Source organism: Alternaria rosae (assembly GCF_020736505.1).
Source record: "Alternaria rosae strain MPI-PUGE-AT-0040 chromosome Unknown BKA58scaffold_5, whole genome shotgun sequence".
Taxonomy (NCBI): Eukaryota; Fungi; Ascomycota; class Dothideomycetes; order Pleosporales; family Pleosporaceae; genus Alternaria; species Alternaria rosae.
Genome location: NW_025763574.1, coordinates 1,043,163 through 1,059,636, shown reverse-complemented (window position 1 = coordinate 1,059,636; position 16,474 = coordinate 1,043,163). Strand labels below are relative to the sequence as shown.

Below are 16,474 nucleotides of genomic sequence, written 5' to 3'. Positions count from 1 at the left end.
TGTTCAGACTCAGACCGAAGAAAGTATTGAAAGCTTGAGGGTCATGAGGCCCATTGACTCCATCACACATCTCACGAACCGTCCACGCATAACGCAATCTTGTGAAACGTCGAGGCTAGCCTAAAGGCCAGGCCAGCCACACATCATTAAAATATCTACAGCCATGCTCATCAACACTTATCTCTCCATCCATCTCACAATGAGCATATCGAGTCTCTCTCCTCCATGGCTCCGATATCAGTGTAGACAGAGAAAGATGTACAACAAGGAAAGCTCAATGAGGGAATCACAGCTATACATGCAAGGAAAAGGCAAAACCGAAAACGCCCATTCAGTCTCTAATCAAGGGAGAAAAAAACCGCAGACAGGAAATAAAGCGTAGTAGTGGTAGTAGTAATGTGTAGATGAGGAACATGGTCAGATCGCTAGCGTAATGCGAAACGTGACAGGAAAGAGAAATATGATGGTTTATTTACAAAAAAGAGTCGTAACGGCTCGTCATAGTAGGAAAACAGTGAGGCGCGGTATGCAAACAAGTCCACTCGTCCTACCGACGCTGCAGGTACTACCTGGGCGGACTCCGTGGACTCCGTAGACTCCGTGGACTCCGTGGCGGGCTCTTGGGTACTGCGGGCACTTCCGGTACATCTCCTTGATCCTGTCGAAGATGTTCCGGGGCCTCGTCCCGTGTTATTGTTGCTCTGCGTATCGCGTTGCGTAACCGGCTCATGACCGCTGGCTGTGTATTGGGAGTACCGTGTTGGTAGCTGTTCCGGTGGCCTTGGAAGCTGTTACGGCTATGCGAAGACTCAAGTCGTGTCAACATAGCTGCCGATGTAAAGTCGTTGCTTTGCTCGAAACTAGGGCGTACACGGTCCATAGACATGCGTGCACGATCGAAGCTCGGTCGCACACGATAATCGGTCGACATACGGTGGGCGAGAGGAGGAGGAGCTTCCGTTGTGGGTGCAGGTGGAAGACCTTCCGTAGAGCGGCGGAAGGTGTAGTCGGTGCTGTTACTGCCGTTTTGGCTTCTTGGGTTATGCGTCGTAGCCGTCGGGGCGACTGATGGTGGGTAGATGGGACGTACGTCTTCGTCGGTAGCATCGGCGTTAGCGGCTTTGTACTTTGTAGCGTCGGGTTCCGACTTGTTAGAGTCTGACTCACCAGCCACCTTCTCGGGCGGTGGAGGAAGGTAGGCGTCAGTGTCTCTAAGGTAGTCGAATTTGCCTTGCTTGACTTGCTCTCGGATAATGTCCGCATCGAGGGGGAAGTACATTTTCTGCACAACCTTGAAAATGAAGCGCGGAAGCAAACACGCTATCGTAGCGCAGAGGACGTAAGCCCAGAAATTAAGAGTACCATATGCTTCGGCACCAGCTTTGTAGAACTGAGCACTTGACGTGAAGGAGGTGTACACTCCAGTCCAGAACCAGATGAAGAGAGTACTGATGACGACGATGAGGACCATGAGCCAATCCCAACGGTAGGTGTTGTAAAGTACGTAAATGTTGGCAGCGCAAACGGCAGTAGTCGCGGCATAGATACCCATGCGCCGGAATTCGGCCAGGTCCAGTCCGTTGGAGGTCGCAAAAGTTGCGGGTGCGAAGATCTCATACAGGAAGAAGAAAGCGACCGCGGATTGGTAGATACCGTCGACCATGTAAGCCCTGGAAAATGTTAGCAATCTTTCATACGCTCTGGGAATACTGTACTTACCAGAACTTCGGCTGGCTCCATTCCTTCCGCTCGATACCACGACGGTACAGCTGTGGAACGGCCAGAGATACTCTATCATCGACATCCTGATCCAGAACACCCATGACGATAACAGGGAGTGATGTAAACGCCAAGTTGAAGAAGATAATGTACGTGTAGTCGAAGATATACTGGCTGTCGAAGTTGGTGTAAATCTGGTACCAGAAGAGAGAGAACGTCCAGATGATGTTCTTGTAGAAGAAGTTGGCAATCGTCTCTGCAAGTCGGCGGTACGACCATCGACCATGAACAAGCACCAGACGAGTGAGGAAGCGGAATTGACCAATGGCGTAATCAGAAGACATGACGGCTGCGCGTCCCTCAACACCAGCGATACCGACACCGACATGTGCTTCTTGAATCATAGCGACATCGTTGGCACCGTCTCCGATAGCAAGAGTGAGACAGTCCAGGCCGGTCTTGACCATATTGACGACAGCTGCCTTCTGACTAGGACTGACTCTGCAGCAGAGAACGGATCGGCATCGCCTACACAGAAGAAGGAACTTTCTCTTTACTGAATCATCTAGAGCCAGCTTAAGAGTATCTCCGTCAATGATGATGGCATGTGTAGGTGGTGGAGGTTCGTGATCGTTCTGAGCGGCGGCTAGCTCTTCTTCCGAGCCTTCCAAACCGAAGATCTTCAACTTCTCGTCAAGCTGGGCTTCCACGGAACCAATGTTGTCATCGGTAACCTTGAGAATGATGAGGTCCATGTCGTTGTCGAGCAGGTTGCAAGAGAAACCAATGTTGATGGCTGTCTCAACTTTGTCACCCGTTAGGACCCACAGCTTGATACCAGCTTGACTGAGAAGAGAAATCGACTCTGGCACACCGTCTTGAAGTCGATCTTCGATGGCAGTTCCTCCGATCAGCCACAAGTGGTTTTCGATGCGATCGGAGACCTCTTCCAGCTTATCTTCGCGCCCCTGGATAGCGTTGGCAGCGATGTCATAGTCCCTGTTCCACTCTTGATATTCCTCTTCAGAAACCTCTCTTTGAGCGATGCACAGTGTTCGAAGTCCTTCTCGTGCAAACATTTCCAGGTGTTCACCGGTGTCGGCACGGAGTTGTCGCTGCTCGTTGGGGATCAATCTCGAGTAGATCATGCTGTCGGCTCCCTTGCAGAAGAGGACGATTCGGTTGTCGGGCATTCTGATGATCGCACTCATGCGCTTCCTGCTGGAGTTGAATTCCAGAGTGTTCAGAACTTGGTATTTGCGCTCTTCTCCCAAAACATTGACGACGAGACGGTCGTCTTCGCGGCCTACGAATGTGAAACCACAGTCGCGAGCAGTCGCGACAAGTGCGGCTTCGTCGGGCGATTGTGCTTTGAACTCGATCTTCGGTGGGTCGCCTGGAGTGCGTTCGGTAACAACAGTATGACAGAGGGCCAAAGCGATCATGAATTCCTCGTTGGCTCTCTTCTGTTCCATTCCAGAGTCTCCACGGAGGTCGTCGACGTAGTCCGGGGCAATAAAGGTCAGGTCCTCGTCCCACAGGTAGGGGTTGTTGTGCATCTTGCGGATCCCCTCGAGCATCCGCACCCGGTCGCGTGCTATCTGTTCGCGAGCTTTGGCGCCCTCCACTTCGACGTTGATACCCTGTCTGCGTTGCATACCTGCTTGAGCCTCTGTGTACGCTTCTCCGTAGGGCACACCATTGATGGTCGCCTTCTTGAATTCCATAACATTTTGTGTGAGTGTTCCCGTCTTGTCCGAAAAGATGTATTCAACCTGACCCACGTCGTCGGATATGTTCCAAGACTTGGGCGTACATGGGTAATCGAGCTTTGCGTAGTACATGTGGATGTCGCTGTAGATGAAGAGGGCCTGCAACGTACGAATGATTTCCAAGGTGATGTAAAGAGAAATGGGAACCAAATTCTGGAAGAGAATAACGGCAGCCCAGAACGCAATGACACCGTCTGTAGCAGGGTTACCTCCGTAGGACCCATACTCGAAGAAGGAATGGGTGGTGTCGTTCCGGGCCCATGTCACTCCAAGCACTATTCCAGAGACGAGGCACATGGCGGCCAGGATGAAAAAGTTGTATACAACGTTCCAATTAAGTTCTTTTGATATCCTGGCTCGCTTGCTAGGCGTGATACCAGAGTTGATCATGATCTTTGTCTCTTCTCCGGTAAAGACGACAACGCCCAGTACCCACTCAGTGTTTCGGAGTTGGCAGCCGCGGAGGATGAGGTTGTTGATGGAGATGGGCTCGACCATCTCGTACGGCGGTGCTTCAGGGTCCTTTGCATTGTGCTGTTGCCATCTGATGGCCGCGCTGTACGAGTATAGGTTCGAGTGGGCGCCTTCACTCTCGATGACGAAGTCGGCGCGTTCGCAGTGTCGAGCGTGTCTCACTTCTCGGGTGCAGTGCAGTGCGTTGCGCACCTTGAGATTCGTCTCACCGTCCAAGTTCTTCGTCTCGACATAGCACGCGCCGTCGTCGGAAGAGGTGGAGAGAACGATAACGTCGGCGGGGATCTCCTCGTCGTTGTAGAGGCGCACAAAGTCGCCAACCTGAACGTTCTTCCAGGCGTCCTTCTTGAAACGTGCCTTTTCCGGGACCGTCTTGTTCGGGTTCAGGACGCTTCCCCAGAATTTCTTTTGCACACCGGGATTGGCGTCTGCACCACGGATCTTGTCTCCTTCTCCTGGACCGGAAGTCAATGGAGGGGATTGCGCTGGGGATTGGCCTGGTAGCGGAGAAGGCACGGGTGTCATCTGAATGTCGTTCTCGCCGCCAAAGTAGGATTCCCTGTGCGATGCGATGGATGCTCTGCGGGTCTCGTGCGAGGGGCGCGTGCCATCGGCAGCACTGTCGTCGCCGCCTTTGCCCTTTGCGCCCTTCTTGCTCTTTGCGTTCTTCATCAAGCGCCATGTTGAGATTATGCCCTTTGTGGTAGCCTTCTTGATCCTCCGCCATAGCGATATTGAGTCCTCGGCCGTGTTTACGTTGTTAAAGTCGACGAGTCGGTGTACGGGCGCGTTGTTTAGCTCGTTGTCGAGGACGGTTCTCCGCCAATCTTCTACACCATCCTTGATGGACGTTACGACGAGGATGACGATGAGGGGTACTGCGTTCAGCGCAGGATTACTGGCGCCGAAGATTGAGAAAATCTAGACAGTTGGGTTAGCCTGGGTGGTGTCGGGAGTGTCAGAGGGGACGGGTACGCACGCCCAGGATAATGATAAACAAGAAGTAGACGTTGGCGATGTTGTGGAACTGGAACCACAGGTTCTTGGGTATGAAGCTGAGGGGCGTGTATTTGGCGGTTCTTATCTTGTTGCGGGCGTAGTGTGCGAGGGGCTGGCCTTCGTCGTCGCGTTCGGTTTGGGGCAGGGGCACGTTGAAGTAGACTCTGCGGCCGGAGTCTTCCTGGTCGGCGCCTGCATCTGAACTCTCAGGGGACTGGTCGAGCGGAGGCCCGCCTTCTTTGCCCAGCGAGTCTCGCTTCTCTCCGCCAGAGCCTATGCGCCGGTGCAGGCGTTCCTTGAGCGAGTGTCGCTTGTTGGCCGCTTTGATGCCGGTTGCGCGATGTGTTGCCCCTGCATGGCTCCCGTCAGCGCGTGCTCTCACCTCTGGACTGTCAGCGGGTGCGTGTCACTTACAACGTATGCGCTTCTGCGGATGTGACACCTCGGTCTCATTGGGCTCCTGGTAGGGTTGCAGCGTCATGGTGCTTGTCGTTGGGGAGGCTGCGGCGGTGCGAGGGCGGCGACGGCCTGAGCCGGGAAGGCTCTACGCTGCGCGGCAGGCCAATTCGATCGTGTCGGACGCGGGTACGTGGCGATGGGTGCAGTGCATGTAGTGCCGGACGGGTGTTGAGGGGCGGTGGGAGGGTGGTGGTGGTGTTGTTGTCGCGGAGGGTGAGAACAGATGGGCGCCCGTGTATTCGGATATTAAAAGATGCCGGACGAGAAACAGCGGTTTGGACGCCAACTTGCACGTAGGGGCGGAGCGACAGGCAGGCGATGCGACGGGCGATTGATTAGTGGGTGCAGTGTCGTCAGTACACGATGAGGCCCAGCAGCGCGAGGGGAAACAGCGGAGCGGCAAGTACTGCGCAGACCCTGACAGTGATGAATGGATGGATGCGATGCTTGCCATATGCTTACAGAAGCATCGGCGCGGGAAGCACACGCCTCACACTCCCTCGGCCGGCCGCTACGGTCTTAACAAGATGCGAGGCTAGTTGCTCTTGGAGGACCCGCACTGCGATCTGATCATTAGACGCACCAACACAGGAGCATTTATTTCTGTCGCGCGCGTTGGCGACGCGTGGCCTGGACGCTCCGGCACAGAGGCAGTAGACACAGTGCACATCCCCATCTCCATGCTCTCGGCAACAGTGCCTCAGAGGGAGAGCACACCCTCTGCAACGCATGGCCCCAGCATGTCAGCAGTAAGAGTCCATGGACTAATCATAGCGGAGTGTCCGCGGACCACAGTCAGCAGCCCTTCTAAGCAGGTCGAGTGGAGCGTCATTTCAGCCCTCTTGTCCCTCGACTCCGCTGTGCAAGGCGTAGCCGGGAGATCCTCAGTTCCGTGCTTCGTACAAGTCACTTTTCACAGCTGGCACTCGGATTAATGAGGCATCTGGAGCCACATCCATGTGCTTAATATAACACTTCTAACGGTGCACGCCTTGGTCCCTCAGACCTGACACAGCCCAGCACAGCGAGAGCAATGCGAAACCGTTGAAACGGACGTCACCACTTTGCGAGGGCGGCATGGCTCGGATGCGAGCTACATTTCTGCAGGTCGAAATTGACCTCCGTCCAGCGACATTCGGATGCCGGCCGACTCGGTTTCCGATGCATGTCGTCAATGGCGAAGAATCTAGCCCGCCCACACGCCCTGCGCCAGGCAGCGAGGCGTCCACGGTGGAATGCGCCCAGATGCTTAGCTCCGGGTTGATTCGTCAACCTACCACGTGACAGCGTGCTGTGAACTGTGGAATTATTCCCGGCTTCAAGGCGCCTCACGCGTCGCAGCGTTGCACCGCTGGCCACCCCCACTCATCTACATCACCACCCCTCTATAATTCTCCGCCATGAAACCCCAAAAGAAAAGCATCCGGGACTTCTTCTCACCAGTTTCCAGAACCCCTCCGCCTGCTGCTAACCCGCAAACCACGCTGCCTCAGAGAAGTACTCGCACCCCACCAGTATTGCTGCCCCAGGCTAACCGCATCTCCACTGCAGATGCAAACAATGTGCCTGCCCGTCAGTCAAACCCTCCGAATTCGTTTGGAGGGCCACAGGACGCAAACTCACATGCCGTCCATACCCCGCTTTCCTCGTCAAACCCACCGGTGTCCAGCGCGCCTTCTACAATGAGAGCTGCGAGTGCCGATGCGCCGCCCTTCAACCCCTCTCAGACATCGGCGAACTCGGGCGCAAGTAAGCGCACCACATCGAATGGCCAGCAGGTGGTTCTCGACTCGGACGATGATTCTCTCCCAGACCTTGACTTTGGTTTACCCACCCCCAAAGTCAAGACCATCGTCACGACCACCACGACCACCACCACACGTTCTAAGCGCATGTCCGAAGACCAAGAGAACGGTCTACAAAAGCCAACCAAGAAGGCCAAGGATAACAAGACCAAATTCGATACACTTCTAAAGACAGCCCAGAAGAATCGCGAGACAGAGTTGCAGATCCAAGAGCACAGCGCGCTTCTGGACCAGTCCCTTGAAGAACATACAGATACCACCCTGGCGCTCAACGAGGAACTACTTGGCCAAGTTGTAGACGATGACGACGACGACCCAGAGAGAGCGCATCGCCTCCTTCAGGCCATGCAGAGAACGAATGCTACACAAATGCAGAGCGTCTACTGTTTCTTCCAAGACGATTCAGACTCAAAACGAGTGGAGCCCAAATTCCCTATCAAAAGCCTGCCTCAATGTAGATGGTCCTCGATCTTCAAAGGTGGGTTGCTCACCATGATGATGGGTCGTATCCATTGCTAACATGCTCAAGACTCTCGCGCCAGAGATCAGGCTTTCATGACCGGCTTCGCACAACAAATCTTCCGACTACAAGAACTGCCCCAAGAGCTAGCTTCTTGGATGATTGAGTACAGTGCGTAGCACATAAACTTGGCAATGTCTCTGCTAAGAATTGTAGTATCCCAGAGCCGGAATGAGGCACTTAGTTGCAGATACATCGAGATCTTGGAATCAGAACCTCACAACAAGCACGTCCGCACGCTACTTGATAATGACAGGCTAGATTCTTTGTTCGGGGCAATGGGGGCCAATACAACACACCTTAAGGCGCATACTGAAGTAGTCCCGATCTTTGTGCCGCGAACCGAAACCAAAGTCTTGCTTCCTCCGTCATTGATCTCTGTCGCCAGACTACTTCAAAAAGCAGCGCCATTGTAGGTAGACTGCTCTCATGTACGGCACTTTGCTGATCATCACAGGCTACATTCGAAAGTTCGAAGGCGCGCACTCTTGATACTTTGCCACGTTTGTCTAGATGACCGAGTCATTGCAGATGCTCACACATTACACGCCATCCAGGACGCTATGGAAGCTCTCATATGCAACTTTGATAATCACAAAATGACCTCCACCGTAGGGTGTTCTCCACCACACCACGATATCCAGGCTCTAATCTCTTCACAGCTTAACGATATCATCTCTGAACTACTTATAAAAGTAACGCATCCTCTGCTTCAAAGGAACTTAGTCAGGTCTTTCCCAACGACTTCTCCATTGACGGCATATCTACAACGTCACCTGGCCCTCGCATTATTAATCTACCCAGTACAAGTCGACGTAGAACTTTCAGATCCCAAGGTGCCCGACATGATTCACAGATATCTGGAGAGGTCTTCGAAGTTCCAAATAGATAAGGATACCGACTACGAACACCTCACCGCACGCTTGACTCTGCTTGATATTGCCATTGGGCCTGGTCTATTGAACGTCCCGTATCAACCCCTATCAAGTCCAATAACGTCGGAATTCGGCTCGTCTCCAGTCAGAGCTCCAGTACCAGCGTCATCTGAGGTCAAAGATTTCAACAACGAGGTGGATGCGCTTGCTCGGCAGTTCCAGCTCCTCAGCAACTCCATCGTTGAGGCTGGCGCTGCGGTGGATCTTACCATCATGGACGCCAAAGATTCTATAGAGAGGCTACGCGCAAGACTAGAGCACGCTGTGCGGATAGGCGGGAAGAAGGTCTACAACGTCTTTGGTGATGAAGATGAACGCACACAGCCAAATCTCAGAAGGTTCTTCAAAAGCACGAGCAAAGACGCGCCGAAGAAGTCTATCTTTGACGAAGAGGACGACGTAGCGGTCTCACTCGCCAATGCTTCCAGAGCCTGAAAGGCCCTATACAGATGCTACTGTGGAGTCAGGTTGGGATAATGCAACAGCACTCGCATTGACAACGTATCAGCCTCAATAAACAATACCATGCCAACCTACCTCTCGTGGAAAGTATCTGGATTATGGAGACAATATTACTCTTGGCATTTTGACGAACTTTTATTGGAAAATATTGAGAATAAATATGACATGATCTGTCAATACAGGAACGCAATGATAATACGAGATCATATTGGAAAACATCATACTACACCCGTGGACTGCACACAAGCCTGTAGTTTTGTAACGCATCTGTGAAAGCGAAGTTCACATGACCATTGGCACAGCACTTGGCGCCCTTCTCCGCGCCGCGACGACTTCAGGGGGCGATCTACAGGAGAACCCAAACCGGCGTGTCCCATCCAAGCGCGTCCGTCGTCTTCGCAGACTACCCAAAGCGAGAAAACCATGCAATTTCATCTACTGCAATCCTTCGAAAACTAGCGTCTTAGCTAAAGGGTCTAGACAGGAGAGAGAAATCATGCGCGCAGTTGTATCCGTGAGGATGCTCGGTCGCGGCCCACAAGAAGAAATTCATCTCCTCCTGTCACATTGCATGGCGGGGCGACGAGGCGGCTTACTCATCTAACTACTGTACGTGCGTGCGTGAGGCGGGTTCTTGGCTGAGGAGAACCCGCAGGTCTTGCTCATAAACAACACGTGTGCAGAGATACTCGTACATGCAATGCCGATAGATTGCAATGCGGGCAGGCGGCACGGGTACGCTTCACGAATGGCAGATGCACATGGCGACATGGGCGAATAGGAAATAAATCATCAACATGTACGATGAGAGAGAGAGAAAGAGAGAGCTGTGGCGCATGCAGAATGCTGACTCGCTATCTGAGGCGGTGTGATGGGTTACTGACGGAACATGTGCGGGCCAGGAGGTTGCGTACCGTGGAAAAGCTGGGAACGGCCTCGGCTAGGGTGCGAAGCGAAGGAAGGGAATGGGGACCTCTCCAGGGCTAGATTTCGCGCATCCTGAAAAGAGCGCGACTGTTTGAGAGATTACCTAGGTACGAAGTAACCAAACTTCCATCTGTCTCGTATACGCGCAGACACATCTCATCCGATCCACACGCCTCATCCACCCCTAACGAAGCGACCGAAAATGTCGCGCATATCGAGCCTACATGCCGAAGCCTACAAACCATCGCGGCAGCCATCCCCATACAAACCCACACCTGAAATAATCCCGGTGGTAAAACATACAGCTAGCCCCGTTCTGCCACCACATGCATGCAGGTATCCTTGGTCTCGGTAACATTTCTTATTATTTCGGATAGCAGTTTCCGCGTTTGAACTAGATGCCGTTTGCCGATGAACGGTTTGGCGGCTTTGCGGGATGGTCCTTGTAAAAGTAAATGCACTGCTGCATACGACGAGAATGCGGATTAGCGGGCTTTGGCCACGGCGTAGGGACGGCGAATGTGACAGGTGTAGTCAGGGCTTGGGGAGGCTTGATTGTTTTGGTATTTGAAGTGTGTTTGGGGGTGGTGTTTTAGGTTGCGAGTTGGTGGGCTGGAGATGGAAGAGTCGGCAAATTGTCATGACTATGTCCAGTTGTGATGTCAACGATGAGATTCATATACTATTTCCATGCGGGTCGCGAATCTAAATTAACGCGTGGTATCCAGATCTATATACACAAAGAACGCTAAGTGCAGAAACGATGCAAAGCTGAATGGAACCAACAAAGCCAGTCGTAGGGAGTCTCAGCGCTGCTGAGTCTCCTTCATTACTTCCACATCACCAGCTGTAGACTATGGAGATGGAGGGAAAGAAAGAGTCGTTCGATTGGACATGTACGTTCGTTGGCTTCGCTGACGGCTCTTCCAAAACCCTCTTCTTTTTCTTAATTTCTGATTCATCCAATCGACTATAGTCCACCAAGTCCGTTCTTCTCGTCAATATGTCTGTAGCGCTCCTGCTCCATGCGGTACTTGAGGACCATGGCAACGCAGAGTACGAGGATCATGTCCACGCCGACGATGCCAAAGGCGGCAGTGAAAACGCGGTCCAGGTACGTGTTGGCGAATGAGGAGAACTTGCCGATGCAACCTCCCTTCTGAGCGGCGACCAGGGTGTTTTGGCATGTGCTGTCCTGGACGAACGGAGGTGTAGTCGAGTTCACGTAGCCGCAGCAGTCGAACTGTTCTTCGTCAGCTTGTGTGCAGACCGGCGTGGACGTGCGGAAAATGGGCTTCTAGTGCTGACGCCAGTCATGGAGGACTCACCTTTTGCTGCAGGAGACTCTGAATAAGCGGCGACTCACGTCCCCAAAGCACACTGAGGTTGGTGCGGGTTTGTAGGGTTTCCACCCAGATGGCGATACCGAGTCCGAGTGTGAATGTTGCACAGATGACGACTAGCCAGCCCTGAGTACGAAGCCAGCCTCGGTTTGTTGGAAGGAAGAGCGCAGGGAGAGACAGCAGGAATGTGACGAAAACGAAGATGGCATTGACCACGCCAGCTGGAGAACTGTTAGTTGATGTTTCTTGAGACTGCGTGTTCACAGGCGATGCGTGGGACGATGCTTCGCCACAGTAGTGCCAGAATATCGGATCCTTCAACACCACACTCATCGCCCGCTTGTAGAAGTCGTACCTGTCAACGGACACTGGCCGAGCAGCAGGTTCTGCGTGACGTTGTCTACGGTCGGAGTGGCACGCATCGATTGCTCAGATATGAGGGAGAAGCCCAGCAACAGTCCTCCACATCCAGCGAAGAGGAAATCCATGCCCACAAAGGCCATCATCAGTTTGGTCGGCATCTTGACGGTATTGCGATTTGACGGAAGAGACTGGAGAGAAAGGAACAATTGGACAAAGAATGGAAGTCGAGCGCAGCGGAGCCGTCCGGCGTACTCTCGTGAACTACGTCGATCAAAGCGATCAACGCGGATTATTAGATAGAAAGTAGCGAAGAGAAGAGAAAGCGGTAGCAAGAGCAGCTCTCGCGCAGAAAATGCATGGCATTGGGGACACGGGGGCCTTGAGCATTAAGAAGCACTGCGCAGGCGCGTCGCAGTTGGACCACGGCGATGCGTGCGTGGTTTCAGTAGTGTTGGAGCATTGTGGGCAGCCAATCACGGGCGCGAATGGGCATAGTGGTTCGATGTTTTGGCGCTGCGACGTCGGTGAGCCACAGACGAGTGGATCGCGGCGTGAGGATGCTGCGACGAGAAGTTTGGAACATTGAGCAGGAATTATCTGAGATGCAGTGGTGGAGCCGCGGCATTTGGCTGTCACAAGGCGCGGTGGTGGTGAGTACCAAGCTGCTGCCTCACGCAGGCCGCCACCAACAGCGCAGGCGTGCGGGACGAGGGAGCAGGCTAGACCGTCGCTGCAGGCGAAGCGAGATCAAACGGGGAAGGTGCGTAAGGGAGGTGCCTGCCTGGTGCTGGCTTGGTGCAGCCGCGGCTTCCAGTACGACCCACGCAGCACCACGGTCTTGGGGACAGTCTGGAGTGGGATGAAGTGCATGTTTGACGGATGGACAAGAGCAGCGGGAGGGAGAGTTTGGCATCTCATCCGGATGCCTGTCTGCTGCCCGTCTCTTGTCTTCTGTAGCCTGGGTAGTGTGAACTGTAAGACGGACAGGAGTGGGAACCGACATTCACCAGTTGACCGTCAATCTGACTTGAGCGGGACTAGCGGCGGCATCCCACCAATCAACATGAGACGAAACAGCGGGGCCTGCTCAGCTGCCTCTAGCGCAGCCCTCGGCCTGAGAGGGACGGCGGACTTTTCATGTGGAAAGGCCGCTGCTATTCATCTCCAAAAGCGACCTGACAGGTCAAAATCTAGTGGGAAGGGGTCAAGGTTAGTATCAGCACGACGGCAGCGCAGCGCAGCAATCTGCCAGTTCATGCGTGTCGCGACGACGGCGAGCGAGGCTGGCGGCCAGGGCAATAATTGTCGATCTCCGACTCAGAGCTGTGACCAGGGTTGCGCTCAAGCGCATCCGCCCCCAGTTGTGTGGATAGTTGAGGGCCTGCCCGCACCAAAGCAGCCAAAGCAGCCGTCGAGAGAAATACTTGACCACTCCCGCCGTTTCATTCCCAATACCGTTCGTCCCTTTCCTTCCTCAGACAGCTCTCGGGCTATAACACACCTGCACCACTCCGTCTGTCCCTGCGTGCCCGCCAAGCTCCACAAGCTCAGGGTTCACGAGACCATTGCTGCCTCTTTTTGCACGCTCCCCAACGGCGCGCCAAAACAAAGCACGTCGCCGCACCTGATCCCCCAGGCCGTCTTGCCAGGTACGTCGCCAGTTCTCTCTCTTGTCTCCTGCGCGTCCGGCCGCGCCAGGTCACGCTCCCCGGCACCAAGCCCTTCGACCAGCACCCCCCAGCCACTGGCGCAGCACGGGCCCCCGAGCAATTTAGTGCCTTCCACCGAGCACAGTGCGACCAAGCGTTTCCTCCCCCGCGCACCTTTTCCTTGCATTCCTGCTGCGCCATCAAAGGGACCAGCCCCGATCTTTTAACAGGCCGCGCTTCCTTTTCCTATTGAGGGCGTCCTAAGAGTCTAACCCAACTCAAGCTGTCTGCAGTTCCTTCTGTAACATTTTGCGCGTCTGCCCAAACCACGCAAGAACGCCTGCCAACTCCCCACACTCGGCCCAACTCAGCTTAGGGCCTTCGTCCCCCAAACACTGCGGGTAACCAATCTTTGTCGCGACTCACCACCATGGCCAGCGAAATCACCGAGCACGACCAGAACGCGTCGCCGTCGGTCCACGACGACGGCAATGGCACCATGGGCATGGAGAACCGCGGCGTCAAGCGTGCGCGCGCCGCTGCCGACGACGACGACGACGACGATGACAAGCCCGGCCGCGAGCGAAGAAAGATTGAGATCAAGTTCATCCAAGACAAGTCGCGTCGACACATCACCTTCTCCAAGCGCAAAGCTGGCATCATGAAGAAGGTACGTTGGTGCCCTTGTCGCGCGCATCGTGGTGCATCTGCTCCCGTGTCGCTTGAAACCGTTGCCTGCACCGAGCGCTCCGCTAACCTCCACCTCAGGCCTACGAACTGTCCGTCCTGACGGGCACGCAAGTGCTGCTGCTCGTCGTCTCCGAGACTGGCCTCGTCTACACCTTCACCACACCCAAGCTGCAACCGCTAGTCACCAAGCCTGAGGGCAAGAATCTCATCCAGGTACGCTGCAACCACACACGCGCCTGTCGCATTGCATTACTAACAGCGCCCAGGCCTGTCTCAACGCCCCTGAGCCGTCAAGCGGCGACGCGAATGGCGTCGACAACGACACTGTCGAATCGCCAGAGGACAACCACGCCCAAGTGCCGCCCGGCCAGCCACGCGGAATGCCGCCCAATAACCAGCCCATGCCCCAAGCCTACATGACGCCCGAGGCTGCCCTGCACTACCAGAGCTATCTCCAACAACAACAGCAATCAAACCAGTACCCCATGGCGCAGCAAGGCATGCCCCGCCATCCTGGTGGCCACTACCCCCAGGACCAGAAGCTGGGTTAAACGTAATACACACATACTCTACCACTTTGGTAGCAGGTCACTACTCGGAAGGCGCATAGTAACTGGATAGGGATACCCACATAATGGCAAAAGTAATCACGGTGTCGCTCAACGACCAAGACGAAGGTGCATGTATGCGAGTTCGCATGCGACGGTGTAGCGAGTGAGAAGATATGATGTGGGCACGCAATGTTGGCGGGGATGCACTTGCACTCCCGGACGACTGTACGTCTTACGTGGATATTGGCGCAGTCTGTGGTTTCTTTATTCTCAGTCGTTTGTTCTCGATCAACATATCTAGCATCTCCTGTCACATTTACCAGGCGCTGTGTAGACCAGATCTATAACTCTACTCATAGTCTCGGTCCAATCCAGCACCTTAATTCACTCCAAGCTAGCCTCGTGGGCCGCTATCCGTGAGGGCTTAGTCGGGTCTGGGCATTGCTTCCTATTCCGTCGCTCGAACTTGCCTTTCTGGGAGAATAAGCTTGCCACTACAACTCAAAACCCTGAACTCTCCGCGGACCACTCTTTGAAGTGATTTCTACAAAAAATTCGCGTTATCCGCTGTTTCGATTTCTCCACCGTACCTGGCTCACCGCAGCATGAACTAACGTCCACACACATCGCTTGACTGCTCTGAGATACCCTATTACCTCTCTCCACTGGACTGCAACGTTTGTTTCGCAGTAAAAAGTAAAGTGCAACGTTGCCCCCAGGCTCATGCGCGACACCGATGACGGCTCGATAACGGCTGGGAGCTAGGAGCAAGGCTCTTGTCGCCTACCGGCTGAACTGAACTAGAGACTCGAGAACACCCTCGAGGAAATGTCACATCCGTAATCGCACGACCATGCTCGCCTAGCGCGGCTTCCTATATCACACCATGTACGTGGAACCATGTACATCCTTCAGACTCGATGTACCGGGAAGCTTTGCAGAGCCAATGCAACACTGGTACCGTCTACCCATAACGTTGCTTCAACCACTGGCCATAAAAGACACTCGGTCACCATCACGGCAATACCCTCCAAATGTATGACTACGTGACTGCGGCATCTGGCTAATACGTCGCACCAAATGACAGTCATGTAGTACACATCAGCCGATGGATACGAAAGGCGCACGCCACCTACTCCTTCGGAAGCATCTCGAGGGCTGGGGTACCTAGAAAGAGGTTGTTGATGGGATGCAAAGAGCGCCACAGTGGAGCGAATGAGGCTGTGCGAGTGTGAAGACGGTGTCGAGATGACGAAGGTAACTGCTAAGACGTCGTGCGATTCCGATATCGCTCCCACATTGACATGACCAAAAAGAGAATGTGTGTTTTGAGTTGGAGAGGAATGAAAGTTTGTCGCGAGATACAGGTGGCCTCAAGGTTGACAGCTGTCGTCATAGGGCTGATCCCAATTTAGTCGGCTCTCTCGCATCGCAAATCACTGCACTGCAAGGTTACAACTACGGGCCGCACCGCGGAACTCCGTCGAAGGACACCTACGCCGGGCCATGAATATAGTGCCGATGTAGTGCGACTGAGGTCTTCACGCTTTGTACGCTGTCCTCTGTACGTCGGGTCGACATGGTGGAACTTACTAGCACTTAGCCTCCATGTCGTTTGCGTACCGCTTGTATAAGCCTCTCGAGACTTTTTGATTTCAATGTCTTGTCTTTCCGTACCTATTGCAGAAAAAATCATTATTCGATGGTATTTCTGGCAATTGGTTGCCTCTGTGCTACTAGACGCGTCATTTTGCCTCCCGGGTGCGGATGTCTTCCCGTAGATGGCCTCTTTACTTCTTTGAGCGG

At 54.0% G+C, this 16,474-nt stretch overlaps 5 protein-coding genes across 5 annotated transcripts; 3 read left to right on the top strand and 2 right to left on the bottom strand.

Moving 5' to 3' along the window:
• Positions 1 to 125: 125 nt before the first annotated feature.
• On the bottom strand, positions 126 to 5,845 carry BKA58DRAFT_429448 (uncharacterized protein). The gene is made up of 4 exons (XM_046173041.1): positions 5,379 to 5,845; positions 4,945 to 5,315; positions 1,720 to 4,886; positions 126 to 1,670 (listed from the first exon to the last, which is right to left on the bottom strand). The coding sequence occupies exons 1-4, from the start codon at positions 5,443 to 5,445 to the stop codon at positions 566 to 568; spliced, it is 4,710 nt and encodes a 1,569-aa protein (XP_046025140.1). The 5' UTR covers positions 5,446 to 5,845; the 3' UTR covers positions 126 to 565.
• Positions 5,846 to 6,823: 978 nt separating this feature from the next.
• BKA58DRAFT_315105 (uncharacterized protein) lies at positions 6,824 to 9,118 on the top strand (the record flags this gene model as incomplete). Its single annotated transcript, XM_046167509.1, has 5 exons — positions 6,824 to 6,920; positions 6,975 to 7,706; positions 7,758 to 7,859; positions 7,905 to 8,160; positions 8,206 to 9,118. The coding sequence occupies 5 exons, from the start codon at positions 6,824 to 6,826 to the stop codon at positions 9,116 to 9,118; spliced, it is 2,100 nt and encodes a 699-aa protein (XP_046025139.1).
• A 1,924-nt stretch (positions 9,119 to 11,042) lies between these two features.
• On the bottom strand, positions 11,043 to 11,936 carry BKA58DRAFT_401836 (tetraspanin; the record flags this gene model as incomplete). The annotated part of the gene is made up of 3 exons (XM_046171691.1): positions 11,043 to 11,315; positions 11,401 to 11,699; positions 11,771 to 11,936. 3 exons carry the CDS (start codon positions 11,934 to 11,936, stop codon positions 11,043 to 11,045), a joined length of 738 nt encoding a protein of 245 aa, XP_046025138.1.
• Positions 11,937 to 12,656: 720 nt separating this feature from the next.
• On the top strand, positions 12,657 to 13,756 carry BKA58DRAFT_173900 (uncharacterized protein). The gene has a single exon (XM_046165241.1). It carries the CDS (start codon positions 12,701 to 12,703, stop codon positions 13,652 to 13,654), a length of 954 nt encoding a protein of 317 aa, XP_046025137.1. The 5' UTR covers positions 12,657 to 12,700; the 3' UTR covers positions 13,655 to 13,756.
• BKA58DRAFT_173901 (SRF-type transcription factor (DNA-binding and dimerization domain)-domain-containing protein) lies at positions 13,757 to 14,763 on the top strand. Its single transcript, XM_046165242.1, has 3 exons — positions 13,757 to 14,097; positions 14,196 to 14,330; positions 14,384 to 14,763. Exons 1-3 carry the CDS (start codon positions 13,858 to 13,860, stop codon positions 14,666 to 14,668), a joined length of 660 nt encoding a protein of 219 aa, XP_046025136.1. The 5' UTR covers positions 13,757 to 13,857; the 3' UTR covers positions 14,669 to 14,763.
• Positions 14,764 to 16,474: the final 1,711 nt, after the last annotated feature.

What these genes read in the sequence shown, in the direction of transcription:
- BKA58DRAFT_429448 (XM_046173041.1), bottom strand. Translation starts at nt 5,445, where the DNA reads ATGACGCTGCAACCCTACCAGGAGCCCAATGAGACCGAGGTGTCACAT. An exon ending in TCCGCAGAAGCGCATACGTT is followed by an intron (nt 5,316 to 5,378) that starts GTAAGTGACACG and finishes GGAGCCATGCAG; the next exon opens with GGGCAACACATCGCGCAACC. An exon ending in TGGAGCCAGCCGAAGTTCTG is followed by an intron (nt 1,671 to 1,719) that starts GTAAGTACAGTA and finishes AACATTTTCCAG; the next exon opens with GGCTTACATGGTCGACGGTA.
- BKA58DRAFT_173900 (XM_046165241.1), top strand. Translation starts at nt 12,701, where the DNA reads ATGCCTGTCTGCTGCCCGTCTCTTGTCTTCTGTAGCCTGGGTAGTGTG.
- BKA58DRAFT_173901 (XM_046165242.1), top strand. Translation starts at nt 13,858, where the DNA reads ATGGCCAGCGAAATCACCGAGCACGACCAGAACGCGTCGCCGTCGGTC. An exon ending in AAGCTGGCATCATGAAGAAG is followed by an intron (nt 14,098 to 14,195) that starts GTACGTTGGTGC and finishes CCTCCACCTCAG; the next exon opens with GCCTACGAACTGTCCGTCCT. An exon ending in AGGGCAAGAATCTCATCCAG is followed by an intron (nt 14,331 to 14,383) that starts GTACGCTGCAAC and finishes AACAGCGCCCAG; the next exon opens with GCCTGTCTCAACGCCCCTGA.